At 38.6% G+C, this 16792-nt stretch overlaps 1 protein-coding gene across 1 annotated transcript; it reads left to right on the plus strand.

Annotated features, from left to right (window-relative positions):
• The first annotated feature begins 6 nt into the window (after positions 1-6).
• On the plus strand, positions 7-8959 carry LOC140335232 (cytochrome P450 2W1-like). The gene is made up of 6 exons (XM_072417708.1): positions 7-144; positions 428-601; positions 1255-1402; positions 2440-2624; positions 3425-3566; positions 5175-8959. The coding sequence occupies exons 1-6, from the start codon at positions 91-93 to the stop codon at positions 5360-5362; spliced, it is 891 nt and encodes a 296-aa protein (XP_072273809.1). The 5' UTR covers positions 7-90; the 3' UTR covers positions 5363-8959.
• Positions 8960-16792: the final 7833 nt, after the last annotated feature.

The raw sequence follows: 16792 nt of genomic DNA on the forward strand, positions 1-16792 counted from the left end.
GAAAAGGTGTTCTATAATGCTACCCCCAATATAACCTTCAGTATTTTATTTGGGAGACGTTTTGATTATGATAACCCAAACTATAAGAAAATGATTGGTGTAATTGATGATGTTGTTAAACTTTTTGGACATCCTGAAGCCAAGGTATGGTAAAATAATAAGTAATTAAATAGGCAATGTTCTTTCCACAGCTGTTAAAGTTATACCTGCTGCATTTTTTTGTGAGGCACAAATTCCTCATGGTTTAAGAAACCCCTTGCAACTTCTGGAGGAACCCTAGGGTTCTACTGAACCTTGGTTGAGAGACTCTGATCTAAATGATCCTGCCCTAGACACTTGCCAACACACTGCCTATACATTAAAAGTACATCGTAACCACTGAGTGCCTTTTAAATTAAATGTTTTTTTATTATTATTTATTATACAGTACTACAATGTGTTCCCAATAGTAAAATATTTCTTCAAAACTCCTGGCCTGGTAGTCAAAAGAATTAATGATCTTAATGAAGTCTTGCATGAGATGTTTAAAGAAGCACAAGAGGCTAAAACTGAAGATTCCTTTAGGACTTACGGTGAAGCCTTCCTACAAAAAGAAGAAAGGGTAAGTGATATCCTTTAAAAATACAGAATTAGTTTTGATATTCCTAAAAAGACTATAACAATGTTTAAATTGTATACAGCAGGCCTAATTTATTAAAGCTTGCTGAGACTGGAGAATATAGACTATCATGGGATAACCTGGGTGATCCAACCTTTGCTTTTAACTCTAGCCTGATTCTGCAGTCTGTCCCACTTATTTTGTTGAAACAAGCTTTCCTAGAATTCCTTTTTTATGTGATGGCATAGGGGTTATGGTCTATTTTAAATAAAATCTTACTATACCTATACATCTTCTCAATCATTCAAAAAAAATATTGTTTATATTCCAAAAGCACTTTTCTTGCTAGAAACAATGGTCCTGATTTATGAAAGCTCTTCAAGGCTGGAGAGGAATGAATTTACTAATGTCATTTATTTTTTGTTAGCAAATGATTTCATTACAGGACCAGAATCATTCCAGGTTTGCTGGATCACCCATATTCACTGATGAAAGTGTATCCTCTCCAGCCTTGGAGATTGGTATATGAGGCTGGTAATGCAAATGGAATCTGCTTACATGGGATCATGGGGAATAGTATAAAAAGATATACATTGATAGAAGTATATAAAATGTTTACCAAAAAAATGAAATCGATGTTCATATTTGCCCAAAAGGAAAAGGCAACGGAGACAACTGAAAGGGTCTTTACAGAGAAAAACTTGTTGGCTTCCACATTTGATCTGATGCTTGGTGGTACAGAGACAACCTCCTCTACATTACAGTGGGCCATCCTACTTATGATGAAATATCCTGATATACAAAGTAAGGATTTTATCAAGCTATTTATTGGGTAAAAATGATTCTACTTTATGAAAAGTATTCCTAAAGTAGTCCTAAAGTGGAACTTTCCATAAACAAACAAAAAAAAATAACTGGTACCTTTAGGTGGAAAGTTGTTGATCCCTCCGTCATCCTAGTCCAGTAGGTCCCTATGTTTCGGTCTTCCTCCTTCCCGGTGCTGTATGAACCCCGGGTGCTGCCATCTTCTGTATCTTACAAGCATAGTACATCTAAACTACAACAACATATTGTATAGCAAAGTCCAAAAATGTTCCTGTTTGACAATCTAATCAAATGTCATATTCAGCTACAATGTGATGCCCAAACCTCATGCATTAATCAGCAGTGACAATGCTGCAATTTTTTGTTATCAATGTAGTGCATTCAGGTCTAGCTTAGATGACAGTGGCAACATTGCTCTGAATTTGAATGCATTATGTATTCTTATTCATTATGTGTTCAGTCCAAATCCAACAGTTACAGATTTTTTAAACCTTTTGTTTATTCAACAATCTCTGGTACACATTACCCAGTCGAGTACTCCTTGGCTACCTATAGATCAGTGGTCGCCAACTTTTTGGATGTCACCAACCCCTAAATTCACGGAATCCAGACCGCGCATATGCGGGGAGCCGTGTGTCACTGAAATAGGAAGAAACTTCCCCCAGAGTGACATCATAATGCCAGAACCCGACCACTCTACCATCACAGGTCTGAGCCTGACCAAAGACACAACCTGCCCACCCCCCTGAGCCTGTGATGCATACAGGAGACACGGTCCACGGCTCTGGCAAATGCACCCCCCCAAGCTTGGTCCTTCCCCTCCCAAGCTTGGTCCTTCCCCTAACACCACTGGGGGTGCACTGGCCAGAGCCACGGACCACCAAAATTCTCTTGCAGACCACAGGTTGGAGATCGCTGCTATAGATAACAATTACATTTTAGTAAAAGCTAACCTTTAAAATATAAAATCTTTTTATTGGTTTCAAATTAAAATCCTAATGTTTTTTGTATCTAAGAAAAAGTTCATGATGAAATTGAAAATGTGATTGGGCTGGAGCGCCCTCCAAAGTGGGAAGACCACAAGGTGCTACCATACTGCCTGGCAGTAATGCATGAAGTTCAACGTTTTGGTAACATCCTTCAGTACCTGCCCCATTCTACACCCACAGATGTCAGCTTTAGAGGCTACACCATACCTAAGGTAAGAAGTTATTTCTTTTTAAGAGGACATGAAGAATGTTTAGGCATATTTAGACAAATTTGTTATCTGCAAACATATTTGTTGCTTAATACTGCTTGCAAAAAAAAATTACAATGGATCAAATGGTTCAGTTTTTATCCTTTAAGCAGTAAGGTGCAAAAGCATTGCCCACATTGTTTTAGATGTTAGACAAGAGAGATAAGTTCATGGCTGTGGTTGCTGGAGAGGATGCACACACAGAAGTTCTTTTTTTCACAAATGCTGGGAATGAGACCCAATGAAAAAAAACCACGAGATTCTGAATTGGCCAGCTATCATTTCCTTACTAACATAACTTTTTTGATTCTCTGTGCTAGACCTTGCTCCCTTAAAGCTTCCAGACATTTCTTGACAGTCACCAAAGCTAATTTTGCACATTTTTGGGGTTCCACTAAGGCCCCTTATTTTTTGGAATGGATTCTAGAAATCAAGAACATTAGATAGATAGGAGATGTGTTTCAGACAATAATGCTTTTCTACACTTGGATTGTGCATCAATCTTATCCCAATTTCCTTCCTTATCAACACATGGGATTGCATTTGATACTATGTTCTCTTTTTGTTGCATGGCAGAACTTTCACCCATGTTGTACTTGTAATAGATATGGTGGGAGATCAGACCTCAGGCACGACTAATCCACTTTATATGCAACTGTTACTACTTATGGAATTTGTTTTTGGTCCTGCATCATGGTTGGTAATAGAAAACTGGAGTTATAGGTCACTTGAAATGTAATCTTTAATCTGCTTATATTTTATAGGGAACCATAGTGGTTCCTCTTTTCACATCAGTTCTGTACGATGAAACCAAATGGGAGGACCCCAGAGGATTTAACCCCAATCATTTCCTTGATGCTAATGGGAAATTTCTGAAGAGAGATGAATTCTTTGCTTTCTCCAAAGGTAAGTGAATAAAATAGTGACTACATGACTATGATTATCAAGGATTACATTAGAACCTAGTAGTAATGTACTGTGCTCCTTATATAGGTACACCATTGTCACCATGCCATTGTTCTGTCTGGATCATATTTTAAAATGTTTTATCTGTATTACAGTCATTACACTTTGCTAACTTTGCTACATATTCCAGTCTGGACCATGACAAAGTGACAACTGTAAATGTTTCAAATGCATTATTCAATATATTTATGGGTTATATCTAGTGTTCTACTACCTATAAGTAACAATCTGGCCAATGTTGAAGCAAGCTGTAGAGTTTAGATGTCTTATTTCTGCTGTGTGTAGGAAGCTTAGCTGCACCTATATGCTTACCTGTGCCATCACCTAGTCCAGTGTTTCTCAACCAGTGTTTCGTTGAGCCCTATGGTTCCTCCAGAGGTTGCCAGGAGTTTATTTAGCAATGAGCAGTTTATGCCTCTTAGGTCAGTTTAAGTGACACCAATGATCTTTATGGCTATCTGTAAGGGTGACATTCTTTCCTATGGCCAGCAATGGTAGTGATATTCTTCCACCACACTAATGTACTGTGGGATGAACTGTTGATACATTAATTATAAAAGAGGTTCCGTGAGACCTAAAAGTTATTTCAAAGTTCCACCATGGTAAAAAGGCTGAGAAACACTGACACAGACATTGGCATAGTCATGCTGCCAAACATGGTTCCAATGAACAGGCCAGTGTATTCAGTTTCATCACCGGATCAAAGTTGTTTCCAATTTACCACTCTGCATTTCAGATTGCTTTTGGTTACAACTCCCACTACCCAGATTCTGTCCTACCCTGTCCTAACCTTCTCTCTAATAAACATAGACTGTTTGTTAGTGAGAGTTCCAGACCCCATACTAATGACACATAGAGTCCAATGTTCCGCAGGAAACTATGAAGCAGTGTCTTTAAACGATAAGGGAATTATTGATACTACTAGGATAGGAATATGACAAGAAGTTGTGGTCAGTATACAGAAAAAGAATTTGTTAAAGTTAAATTGGTCCAGTGTAACAAAGCCCCTACCCCTAGCTATACAACAGCCATGGATGCAAATGCTGCACCAACAACACATGGACTGGGATATGAAAGGATCTGCATCTACTTCTAGTTCCTCGAATGCACCCTGACTTCTCCGTCACCCACAGAGTCAGATGTCTGGAGAGATACCCCAATAACACACACACATGCTGAGTATGGTTACAAGAGTATTCCATTCTTTATTCGACAAGGCGGTCTTTTATACACATAGGTAAACAAGGACGCCTCCGCCACACACGCAACCACCAACCTCTGGCCACACACAGAGTTATTTGATAAGGCAAACCTTGCATTTCAAAACATTTTGAAATTTCGCCATCTGGTTACAAGGTTACAATAAAACTGAGTAAATAGTAAAAGAAGAAAAACAACTCCTTATATAGCTTATACAAGTATTTGTCTCACATTAACTCTAGTTATACAGTCCTGTAACAATACTTATTTAACCCTTCAGGATATGCAAGAAAAGTGTTCACTTTAAGCCCAACTTTGCTCTGATAACCATTTTGTTTTTACACACAGGACGCAGAGTGTGCGCTGGTGAGACTCTGGCAAGGATGGAGCTTTTCATGTTCTTCACAGGAATGCTACAGAAGTTTGAATTCACCCCTCCACCAGGAGTTAAAAGGGAAGACTTGGACCTTACTGCAGATCCCTACTTCATTATGAGACCTAAGAGATACAATGTTATTGCTACACCTACAATATAGACGGTTGTAAACTATTTTTGCAAATTTATTTTTAAGCTCAGCGTTCTGGTGCTGTCCAGTAGCATGTGGGCCTTCTCCTACACTGCAAGCATCTTGCTTTTCACAAGCTGTTTCTATGCTTAATGTGAGGCTTCAGCATGTGATTTTCTAAAAAAAAAAAAATCTAATTGTATTTGCTTGAGTGTCAAATTTTGGGAACCATCTATTTTATAATATAGCCAGATTTTTGCCAGTACTATGCCAGTATTGTTATATAGTTCTGCAACAGTCAAGGTATAGCCTGGAAACCTTTTTGTGAAACGCATGGATAGAAAGGCTCTAGGAATAAAACTTTGGATTTTATCCAGTAATTCTTTCTAATTGGTGCCTATGAAGCCAATAATCAAAGAGCAGTAGTTTCATACTATACTAGTTCTATACTGACTTTGTCAGGAAAACAGTTATAGGATTCCCATTCACCTCCAACATTCCTATTTGCATCATATCTAGTATACAATATCTTTGATCAAAATGTTTTTCATACTTTAGCTTGCACTATAAGATTCTGTAGAAGTCATACAGGCTGCACATTTATAAGACAATATGTAAGGCCCTGGTCAGCACCAATCCCCACCAGACACCAGTCCCCCGACCTAGCACCGCGGTCTTCACCTTTAGGAAGCCTCGGGAGATTTGTTGCTTCTCCCAGCCTTCAGTTCCCCCCAGGACTTACTGTGCAAGGCATGGCGTCAGGGGATGGGCTGGCAGCAAGCCAGGAGCCCACAGATAAAGCAATGCCAAGATTCCAACAGAGACAAATTTAGAATACAGAGCAGAAGCCAATCACAGAATATCCGTCCACCAAACGAAGTACACAAGAGCAAACCACAAGTTGCGTTCACATCGAAAAGGTCGGTCCAGGCTGTGCACCAACGAGAGGTCAGGAACAGGTAAGGTCAGAAAACAGTAAAACACATGAATACACACCAGCAGCAAGTCAGCCTAGTTTAACACTACAACAGGCACTGGTGACTAAGAGCAGAGAGGCTATAGAGTCCCAGCAACCAACGGCAGTGCAGGACTGAGTTAGGAGCTGATTAGCCTCTAGAATCCCTATCAGCTATGCATAGTGTGTGCCGGGGATGCCAATAAAATATGTCAGGCTGCACAGCTAAAGGGAAGCAGGGGCTGCTGCTATTTCTCTATACTCTTTGCTGCTGCAAGACATTGCTGGGCAAAATAGGCTGTGTGGGATACTGCAGTGTGCCATCACCAGCCCGATAAGCGTTTCCTAACACAATAATTGTTAAAAGGTTTTATATTTAAAGTGAGCTAAAAAAAAATCCAAATATCAGAAAGTTAAGCTGTAAAAAGTAAATGGCTTTATCTGTATGGATCAAGCTTCTGAGAAATAAAAAAAAAACCTTTGCAGTTATATACATTTCTGTAAATCTTTTATAGCAGTTGTATATATTTTCAAGCATGGGATGTAAAAATAGTTGGGTTGAATGTTTACAGATCAAATGAACACCCACAAATAAAAGTATTGATCATTGCAAGGATTTAATAGGATTGGCATTCAGTGTATGTATATATAGAGAATAAAGAATATCACCATGTTGATGTAGCAGCCTTCAACCCAGTAAAAAACAAGAACAAGAGCTGAAATGTTGTTAGAACTTGTTAGGGCTTCTGTTTACATGTGTAGTATTAGCAGAGAATTTCTAAAAAAGTCCTGGATCGTGCAGTTTACTCCCTAGGAATGTTTGTCCTTATAATACCCCTGCATATGTTTTTACTTGCTGCTGATAAGCAATATTTGTGAATGCCCTACAGGTTGACAATCAAAAATCCAGCAACCTATGGACCTAAGATTTCGAAAATTCTGGTTATACTATTAAGTTATACTTACCTCCACACACAGGTCAGTCTTCCTCTTGCAGCACCCACGGACATCTGGCACAGTTCCATGGAGTAGGTAGCAGGGATGTTTCAGCGTCTATTAGTGCAGCAAGCAAGACCTAACAGCTGTTTCTGCAAAACAGCGCCAGCAAAACATTAGGGGCCAAACAGTGTACTGCAGTCCCTGTATTGAAAATGTGATCAGAAATTCATGCCGGGAAACTGAAGGACCCGGATTATCAATGGCCAGATTTTTGATTGTCAACCTGTACTGTCCTTTATGCAATATTGCTCCTAACTGTTAACAATAAGCTGCCTATAATTAAAATGTTCCTAAACTAAAAAGGAGTAAATGATAGCTGAGATTAGCCTGTATCTGTACCCATATAATAGAAGGAACATTCACCTGATATATTATTTTATAAATCTGTTGCTTTATCCTATTGATATTTATTCTCAGGGTTATATAATTTAAGACAAACTCTGATCTAAGTGCACCAATTTGGCATTTGGTAACACCAAAAGAATAAGTATGGGAAGCAGTTCCCCTAAAACACAGGGAAGCAATATGTTTGTTCTCACCTATCAATTTATTCTTTGTGAGCTTGCTGGATATTCTATTCCAAACTATATATATATATATATATATATATATATATATATATAAAATAACATTTGTCAGGTCAGGTACGGATGTTGGACAAGAAAACCTGGCTTGGGAAGACATGGATGACAGACGACTATGCATTAGATCCAATTAGAAAGGACATATATATGGAACTGAAAGTAACTATGAAATAATTCTTTAAGTTTACATTATTATTGATGGTGCTTCTAGGCATTATAGTCCAAATGTCCATATACACAGGAAAACGTGTACACTGAACACAAATGTGAACATTGTAAGAAAGCCGGCTATCTACTGACCAATTTACTGAACCACCTGCTAAGACTACAGGTGCCACCGTTTTGTGTGTTCCACCTAAAATAAAACAGATATCCTGATTTTGCATTGGAGGCTGGCCATGTACAATAGTGTAGACGTAATAAACTTGCATATTCATATCATCTGAAGATCCAAATTTATTTACAGAACAGACACTTGTGGTGCTTTATTTAAGAGAACATTAAATTCATAGCCTCCATTGCTGAAAACATAGATTCTCACATCTGTTATCAGGAATCGGGTCATTATGGCCTAATTAACTTAAAAATTTGCACAGTTCTTAAGCTTAAATTCTTCCTTTCTTTTAGAGCTTTCAGATAAAAAAGTTTAAAAAGCAAATTTTATTTTTGCAGTTTTGTCTCAAAATAAACTTGTATGTGTGCACTTTAAGGTAACTAACCCTTTCAAATTACATAGCAGTAAGGGTGACATTTTTCTTAATACATATGTATGCATTTTGTAAGTGTTGTTCATTTTTATAGCAAGGAATCAAGTATTCTGTAAGAATTAAACACACCAAAAAACTATTTAAGTTGGCATTTTGTGTATGGCTGGGATCCCCTCCCTTTCGTTTGTTGTAATTGTTGTATGATTTGATGTACATTGTATTACTCCTTGTTCCTTTATTTTTATGCACCCATGTTTGTTCCTTTGTACAGCACCATGGAAGATGACGGCACTTTATAAATGACTATTATTAGCAATGTTTAGATATTGTGTTTTGCATAAAATGCTGGTGTTGCTGGTAATAAAAATCTTTTGTCTCCTGATTTTTGTTTTCTGTCAAGCTCCTATATTTTTATGTTTTGAAGTAAAATTAGGTTTTATGACACAGGAATAAGCTGGGACACCAGAATTAAAGTGGAACTGAAGTTAAAAAATAGTAACAAAATGTGTACACCTATGCCTGAAATATTGTGAACATCAGGAAGACCCAGCCAGAAGTGAAGACTATGAGGATTTAAAAAGTGCAACTACTAAAAAAGAGTATGATTTTCCTTTTTACACATCAACTATGGACATCTGTTAATGTTTTTTTTCCCATAGAACTTGGCACAGGAATGGTTGCAGAGAATAATGGTAGTCTGACAACTGTGTTTTTTATTCTTTCTTTACTCAAAAGTTATTAAACTCATATTTGCATAAATACATAACATGTAATACAATACATTATATAAACCTAACAACAATAGGTAAGCATAATGCGCCTGGGCACACAAACTACAGCCAACTCCAACAATCCTTTGTCAAGCTTTATTGGTAGTCATAAAACAAGACAGGGTAAATCACAGGTGATCACTCCAACAAGCGCCCCACAGGGGGTAAAGCAGAGACAGGTCAGGAACAATCTGCGGTCAGGGCAGGCAGCAGACAAGAGTGGTCATAAACAATCCAAGGTCAGGGCAGGCTGAGTTCAAGCAGAATCAGGTATCAGACCAGGTCACTATGATAATGACAAAACAGGTTATTATAAACCGACACAGGGAAAGCACCCAAGCACACTGTACTCACAGAGGCTTATAGCGGGCAAGGTGTTCAGGACAGGTTCTCCTTCAATGGCCAGAGTGCCCAATGGCCTTGCGCCACCTGGCGCCATTTGATTGGAGGATAACTGAATCTGGCCGCAGGGAATTCAAACTATGTTCTGCCCCACGGCGAGGCAGTCGAGTGCCACGCCCCCGGGGGGTACAAGAGGCACGCGTAGTAGAGCGCACCTCTTCTCACAGCACCCCTGGGACATGCCCTACTTTGCACATCCACAGGAGTGCTGAGAAGGACTTTCTGTAATCACATCCATAGGGATGCTGGGGATGCCGCCTGGCCAAACAGTAGTTCGGCTAAAACGGATCCCTCCGCCTGCAGAGAGAGACACGCTGCGAGCAAGGCATGTGATCCCCAGGGACGCCGCGGGCTCGCTAGACAGGTAAGTTCCTTACAGTAAGAAATAAAAAAGGAACACAATTCTACACCTCCTAACACCAATCTCTCTCAATCTGGGACATTAAACTATTCTCTGTGTTCTGTTTCTAGAATTTTGTAATGACAATTCTAGCTGCATTATCTCTAAATACCAAAATGGATATTCTATACATTTCCACATTCATATGGAAACGAAAAATGGTCCTGTTTTCTAAGAGATCCTTAGAGGTCTAGTTCCTTAACATCTAACCTTAGAAAAAAATCCTATGTATTTATTTTATATTTGGGTGGACTGCCATTCATTTCTCACCTCAAACATAGCATAAACATTGGGTTCAATATGAAGAATTAAAAAACTCCTACTATAATTACTATATCCAAAGCTCACAATATATTAGCGTGGTGGTCATTAGGAAGAATGCTTCTTACATTGCTGGCCAATGGAAAGAATGTCACCCTTACAGATAGCCATAAAGATCATTGCTGTCACTTAAACTGACCTAAGAGGCATAAACTGGTCATTGCTAAAGGAACTCCTGGCAACCTCTGAAGGAACCATGGGGCTCCACGGAACACTGCTTGAGAAACATTGGACTAGGTGATGGCACAGGTAAGCATGAAGGTGCAGCTAAGCTTCCTACACACAGCAGAAATAAGACATCTCACTCTCTAAACTCTACAACTCTGCACCCAAAGTGCAACAGTGGCCAGATTGTTACTTACAGTATAGGTAGTAGACCACTAGATATAACACTAACATATGTTGAATAAATGCATCTAAAACATTTATGATTGTCACTTTGTCATGGTCTAGACTGGAATATGTGGCATAGTTAGCAAAGTGTGATGACTGTAATACAATTAAAGCATTTTAAAATATAATCCAGTCCACTGTTAGTACTATGCCATAGTCTAGGATAGTGTTTCTCGAACTTTTAACCATGGGGGAACCCTTTGAAATAATGTTACAGTCCTCAGGGAACCCCTTGTATAAATAATATATCAACAGCTCACAGTACATTAGTGTGGTGATCAGTGGTTAGAATACTTCTTACACTACTGGCCATTGGGAAGAATGTCACCCTTACAGATAGCCAAATAGATCATTGGCATCACTTAAACTGACCTGAGAGGCACAAATTGCTCATTTCTCAAGAAACCCTTAGCAACCTTTGGAAGAACCCTCATTGAGAAACACTGCTCCAGAGTTATATTTTAGCAGGTTTCATTTTTTGCTTTAAAAAAACTCACTTTTGTGTTCATCCAGAGATGAATTATAGGAATGTTTTACAATATATAATCTGTATATCAATCTAGTGGGGGAAGTAGTGCCACGCATTTAAAAATGTATCTCCAGCCATACTGAACAATTCACCAAAAGGTGGGCATGGGGGTCTACACTGCATGGGTAATTGCTCTTTTATTCTAGGGCAGAGGTCACCAACCTTTTTGGTTCCGAGGACGACTAAAATCACCGGCTCATGACCGAGCACGGGTGGGGAGCCGGGTGTCAATCAAAGGGGGAGAAACCTCCCCAATCATGACGTCATCATTGCATACCCCGGCCCACTCTCCCATCGCAGATCTGAGCCTGTCCAAGTTCACAGCCCGCCCACTTCCCTGAGCCTGGGACTTGTACGGGATGTGTTCCGCGGCTGTGGCTAGTGCGTTCTCCCGCGGACCAACAGTTGGCGACTGCTGTTCTACGGGATAATGAAAAAGGTGAAACATTGCTTGTCCAGAAAAAGCTGACTCTCCAACACTGCAGAGATTTAGAGATTTGTCTGCCTTCATGTACACACACCAGATTAGTCTTGCCCGATATAAATGATCAGGTTTGTCTCAGGCGAGAATCTGATATGTGTACAGCAGTTGGCCGACATAGTTCATGGATCTGGCCTAACGGATCCATGAATGACCAGTGGTGAACAGTCCATAATACAAGTCAAGGGAGAAGAGCACAGCGAGATGCTGCTCGCTCGTTTACCCCCTTCCCCTCCCCATAGAACAGAACAGTACTGTATGTACATTCAACTGTCACTTATTTTGACAATAATTGAAAGTGTGTAAGCAGCCTTTACTCTTGCTCACAAGTATTGTGATCCAGATGTTTTAGCCAGGTGGTAAAATGTGATGGATGAGAACCAATTTCTTCCTTTGTAGAGTACCCCTTTACAATCATCTATATGTCCACCTCTATGCTTACCTCTCCATTTCCCTGCATCACTCAAATGGAGTTCAACAAACTCATCACAGTTTGTTTAAAGTTTCTGAGCTCACTTCTTCTATTTGCAAATGTAAATTTGCATAATATGTGGCCCTACCACAGAATCACATCACATTATACTGAAGCATGTTTGCATTCTGCAATGTTCTGTTCTGATCTGCCTAAACCGTTGTGTAACCTTCTGTCAATAAGAACCATGGCACAGTAAGAGAATCTTTGGGTTCACCAATGTCATCCAATACAGCAACATTTATCTGGTATTGATATTGAATAGATATTCCAAGGTAAACATTGCCAAGGAAAACAACAGCCTTTGTTTATTAACCAGTAACAGAGAAACCTAGCCAAGGATCCGGTATGATATCCAAAAACCGCTATCAGAATGGTTTGTTTATTGTCTGCTGGAATACAGACTTTATAAAAAGAAGAAATGATTTATGTGACCATTCCTTTGTTACTATGTTATTAAAGATTAGTTACCTTTAGGCAATCAGGTCTGATTTAAGGATAAAAGATAATGAATATTAGAAGTATGCTGCTGGTTAGCAACCATGGTCCAAGGTTTAGGTGGATAAAGCAACAATACTTGTTCCAGCTGGCCCCTTTAAAATATCTAAACTAATCTCCTTCCAACCCTGCTAAGCCAATCTTTTGAGTTTATGGTATATGCTGTATGCTGGGATGATGGGCTGCTATATGTGAATGAAAAAGTCAAGGTCTTTAAAAACGATCTTCTTATAGAACATAATCATATCATCGACCCCTATCTTGCACTAGGGGTATTGTAAGGCCCAGAGAACATCCACTGGTGCTCATTCTCATGGAGCTCAGTTTAGTGACCGTCAGTGTAAGAGGTAACTGGTCACCAATTCAAAGTGGCGCTTTTTCCCCAAGCATAACCGGATGGATTGTAATTACTACATATGTAATTGGACATGTCTTCTTTACAATGATCTTCATTGACAATACTTCTACTCATAGCCAATATAACAGAGAATTTCCCCACCTTTATTGACCACCAAAGCAAGAGGTCAGTTTTTCCCTACACTGACCACAAATGGTCTCTACTACTAATTAATAATATTATAATATATATAGTACATTTCATGTTGTTATTTCATATGTTGTATGTTATAGAACAAAGTAAAAATAAAACTGCTGGCACACAAAATGACTGCTGAGGTCAAGAAGGCATTTGGTTGAGTGAGAAATCAGGTTAGTAAAGTGCTTTTTACATTACCCCTATACCTTATTGACCAGGAATAGGGCTGCACAAACTACTTTGCCTAGAGGAGAAAAGACGTACAAATCCAGCCAAATTCTGTGGTTTATTATAGACTGATAACACTGAGAAATCAATTGTGTGCACAGGAAGATATGAGCTCACTGGATTTCCTGAAGAAACAATACATATTTTCAATACTTATGTTGGAGGTGTGATGGAAAGGGTCACACGCCTACATATCTCCTGGTCCTGCCCATAACTCTGACTTTTCTGGAACAGGGTGATGGAAATCATGCAAAAATTTCCAGACCTCCATATTCCTCCTCCATCACAGTGATAGACTTTAAAAAGCCCATAATAAGCCAATTCTTGAACATATGGTTAATGCAGCCCAAGCCTGTGTGCCTCTGTTCTGGAGACAGCCAAACCCACCATCCACCAGACTGTGGTTCCATAAAATTAATAAAATGATGGCAATGGAAGACATCACCTTATCCCTACACAGCACAGAAGTTTTGCAATAACTGGTACTACCGGATACAATTTCAGGAATCCTAAGAATATAGAAACTAGTTACTCTCGGAGATATGAACACAAGTCTACCCATAAAGAGCCTTTAGTACTTATTGATTTTTTAAACCCCCAAGAGTATCCTCTGGGATCACTGTTATATAGGTTTAAAGATATGAGAATAATACCCTTTCTCTTTACTTCCTTGGCTCCTCGCTTTCCTTTCTATACCTGTCCCACCCCACTGTATGGTTTCAAATGTTTTTTATGAAATTATTAAGAGGTTATCCCAATTTTGTACCTTTACATTGTAATTGTCTATTTTATAACCTTGAAAAATGAAATACAAAACGTAAAAAAAAAACAGGGCTATATACGTACCATTTTGGTGACCCATGTGTTAAAACATTACCATTCCCCAGTTACTGCATGCACCATCTCATCACCTGCTGTCCTTCTGTATGCAGGACTTCATATTATCAGGGTCAGTTTACAACACATTACATTTTGATTAACCACTGCATCAGCTTAGCCGCATTGCAAAACCTTTCCCCAATCCTATTTAGTTTTTTATTGATCATAAGGAGCAGTGACACAAGAGCCACCAAGTTTGTTGTGATTGTGAGCAGATGACTTTGTAGTGCTCATCCAGTCATTGGCAGCTGTTAAGGCGATTTCTGTTTGATCCTGGATCAATATTTCCCTCTTTATAATAGCTTCTGTTTACCGAGCTGAAAGGGTGTAACACACGCAATTTAATGTGTGGTTAGATCACTCTCAAAACTTTATTGTTTGCACACAGTTTATATAACAGTTCAAAGTCATGATCAGTGCATGATCACATAACTACAGACAATTAGCAGACATACCAGATTTCTTGTGGTTCTCCTAGAACAAGATATTTTTGTCAAAGTAACAGATATATGGTCGTAGGGAGGAAAGGAAGAGTTTCAAGGCAAAAAGGGGGGAAGCGGAAGCCAGTTTACTGACAAGAAGAGTACAACTAGTTTAAACATAATTCAATCATCTACAAAACATAACACAAGTACAAAAATAATGAACTACAAGAATCAACAAAATTCCTCAGCTCCTTACAGCAGCCATTTTATTCCATGGTCTTTGGTGGGATTACAGCAGAAACTTACAAGCTTGCGTGTTTTAATTGAGAGATGAGATTTATTGTTATTGCAACACACATGTGAAGAGAATAAAAGGTCATCAGAGCGTCAGTATAGAGTTTTCAGTCCACTTTCAAGCAATCCATAACAGACCCCATCCCATCTAACTTCTTTTAGCTTCTTAAGTAGCCCTGTACCCCTTTGTAATCAGTCTGGAGGAAGAGCTTGCTGTTGTCCCCTACGCTGGATGTGCTAGCAGGTTCACAAGAACCTTCTCAGCTCTCCTACCTAAAAATCTTTAAAGAAGACATTCTAGAACAGCCATCTTCAATCTTTTTAACATGACTCTCTGGTCTTAGGAAACCCCTGCCAATATTTATGATATACAAAATTCATAGCACGATAACCTAGTGGTCAATAGGAAGAATGATTGCCACCCTTATAGCTTGCCAAATAGATCATTGGTAACTGACCTGAGAGGAACAAACAAGTTCATTGCTTAATGAACCCCTAGCTGAATTTGGAGGAACCCTAACGTTACATAGAACCCTCATTGAGAAACATTGTTCTAAAATATTGATCTTTAATGGACCATAGGTAACCAACCAGCAAAATCATTCAGTTCAGTCCTGGACCATATTTCAGGTTTGCTGGATCATAGCGAGAGGAGACCTGTCTAAAATGAGGACATATACTATTCCCCAAGAAGCAAGAGGAGATCTGTCTGAAGTGAGGGAAATTCACCTTTTAGATAAATGCTTCTGAAATAAGTGTCCCCATTGGAAGGACTACGTTCCCCTCTCTTTTAGGTGTCAACTGTGAAATGTTGATACCATTTTTGGCTGGTGGAAACTGTGACCAGGACAGATTAAGAGACTGAATGTAGCTAGCAGAGACACAAAAACACATTCACTTGTACAATTATTTTTTAATCTCTGCATTTGAATGACCTCACAAAAAAATTAGATTATTTAGCTCATGAATTAGTTAAGTATTAACTGATGCTTACCTTTTGCATAGTAGCAGATAGACTGACTTGGCAACACCAAATATATTGGATGAATTTCATTTCCTCTACAAAGAATACAAAATGTTTATACTAAATCATTCAATTTTAACATTAAAAGTTAATGGTGCTTTTCACCCCTTACCCCTGACCTAAACTACAATTTCGAGTGGCATAGGTACAAGGGTTGCAGGGGTCTCCATCAAAAACAGAATACATGTAATAAATAGTATACTATTACATAATATTATCGTTAAATAAATGATTAAAAAAACTACAAAAAGAATAAACAGAGGGAATTTTTGGCATACCATAAAAAGCATATTTAAAAAGGAAAGGTATCAAGGGTACAGATTTTGGCAACAATTTGTAATATAACAATAAATATCAGGTATAAAATAATGTAACAAAATTGTAACAAGTATTTTACTTATTTTCCGGTGGCCTTTGCTTGTACCATTTCTTTATTCCAGTGCTGCCACCTTTATGTTTGTCTTCGGCATGTTGCACACCTTAAGATTGTTTATGAATATGTAAATAGATATGTATATGTATAAAGGGGTATATATATATATATATATATATATATATATATAT

Source organism: Pyxicephalus adspersus, chromosome 7 (genome assembly GCF_032062135.1).
Source record: "Pyxicephalus adspersus chromosome 7, UCB_Pads_2.0, whole genome shotgun sequence".
NCBI classification, from domain to species: Eukaryota; Metazoa; Chordata; class Amphibia; order Anura; family Pyxicephalidae; genus Pyxicephalus; species Pyxicephalus adspersus.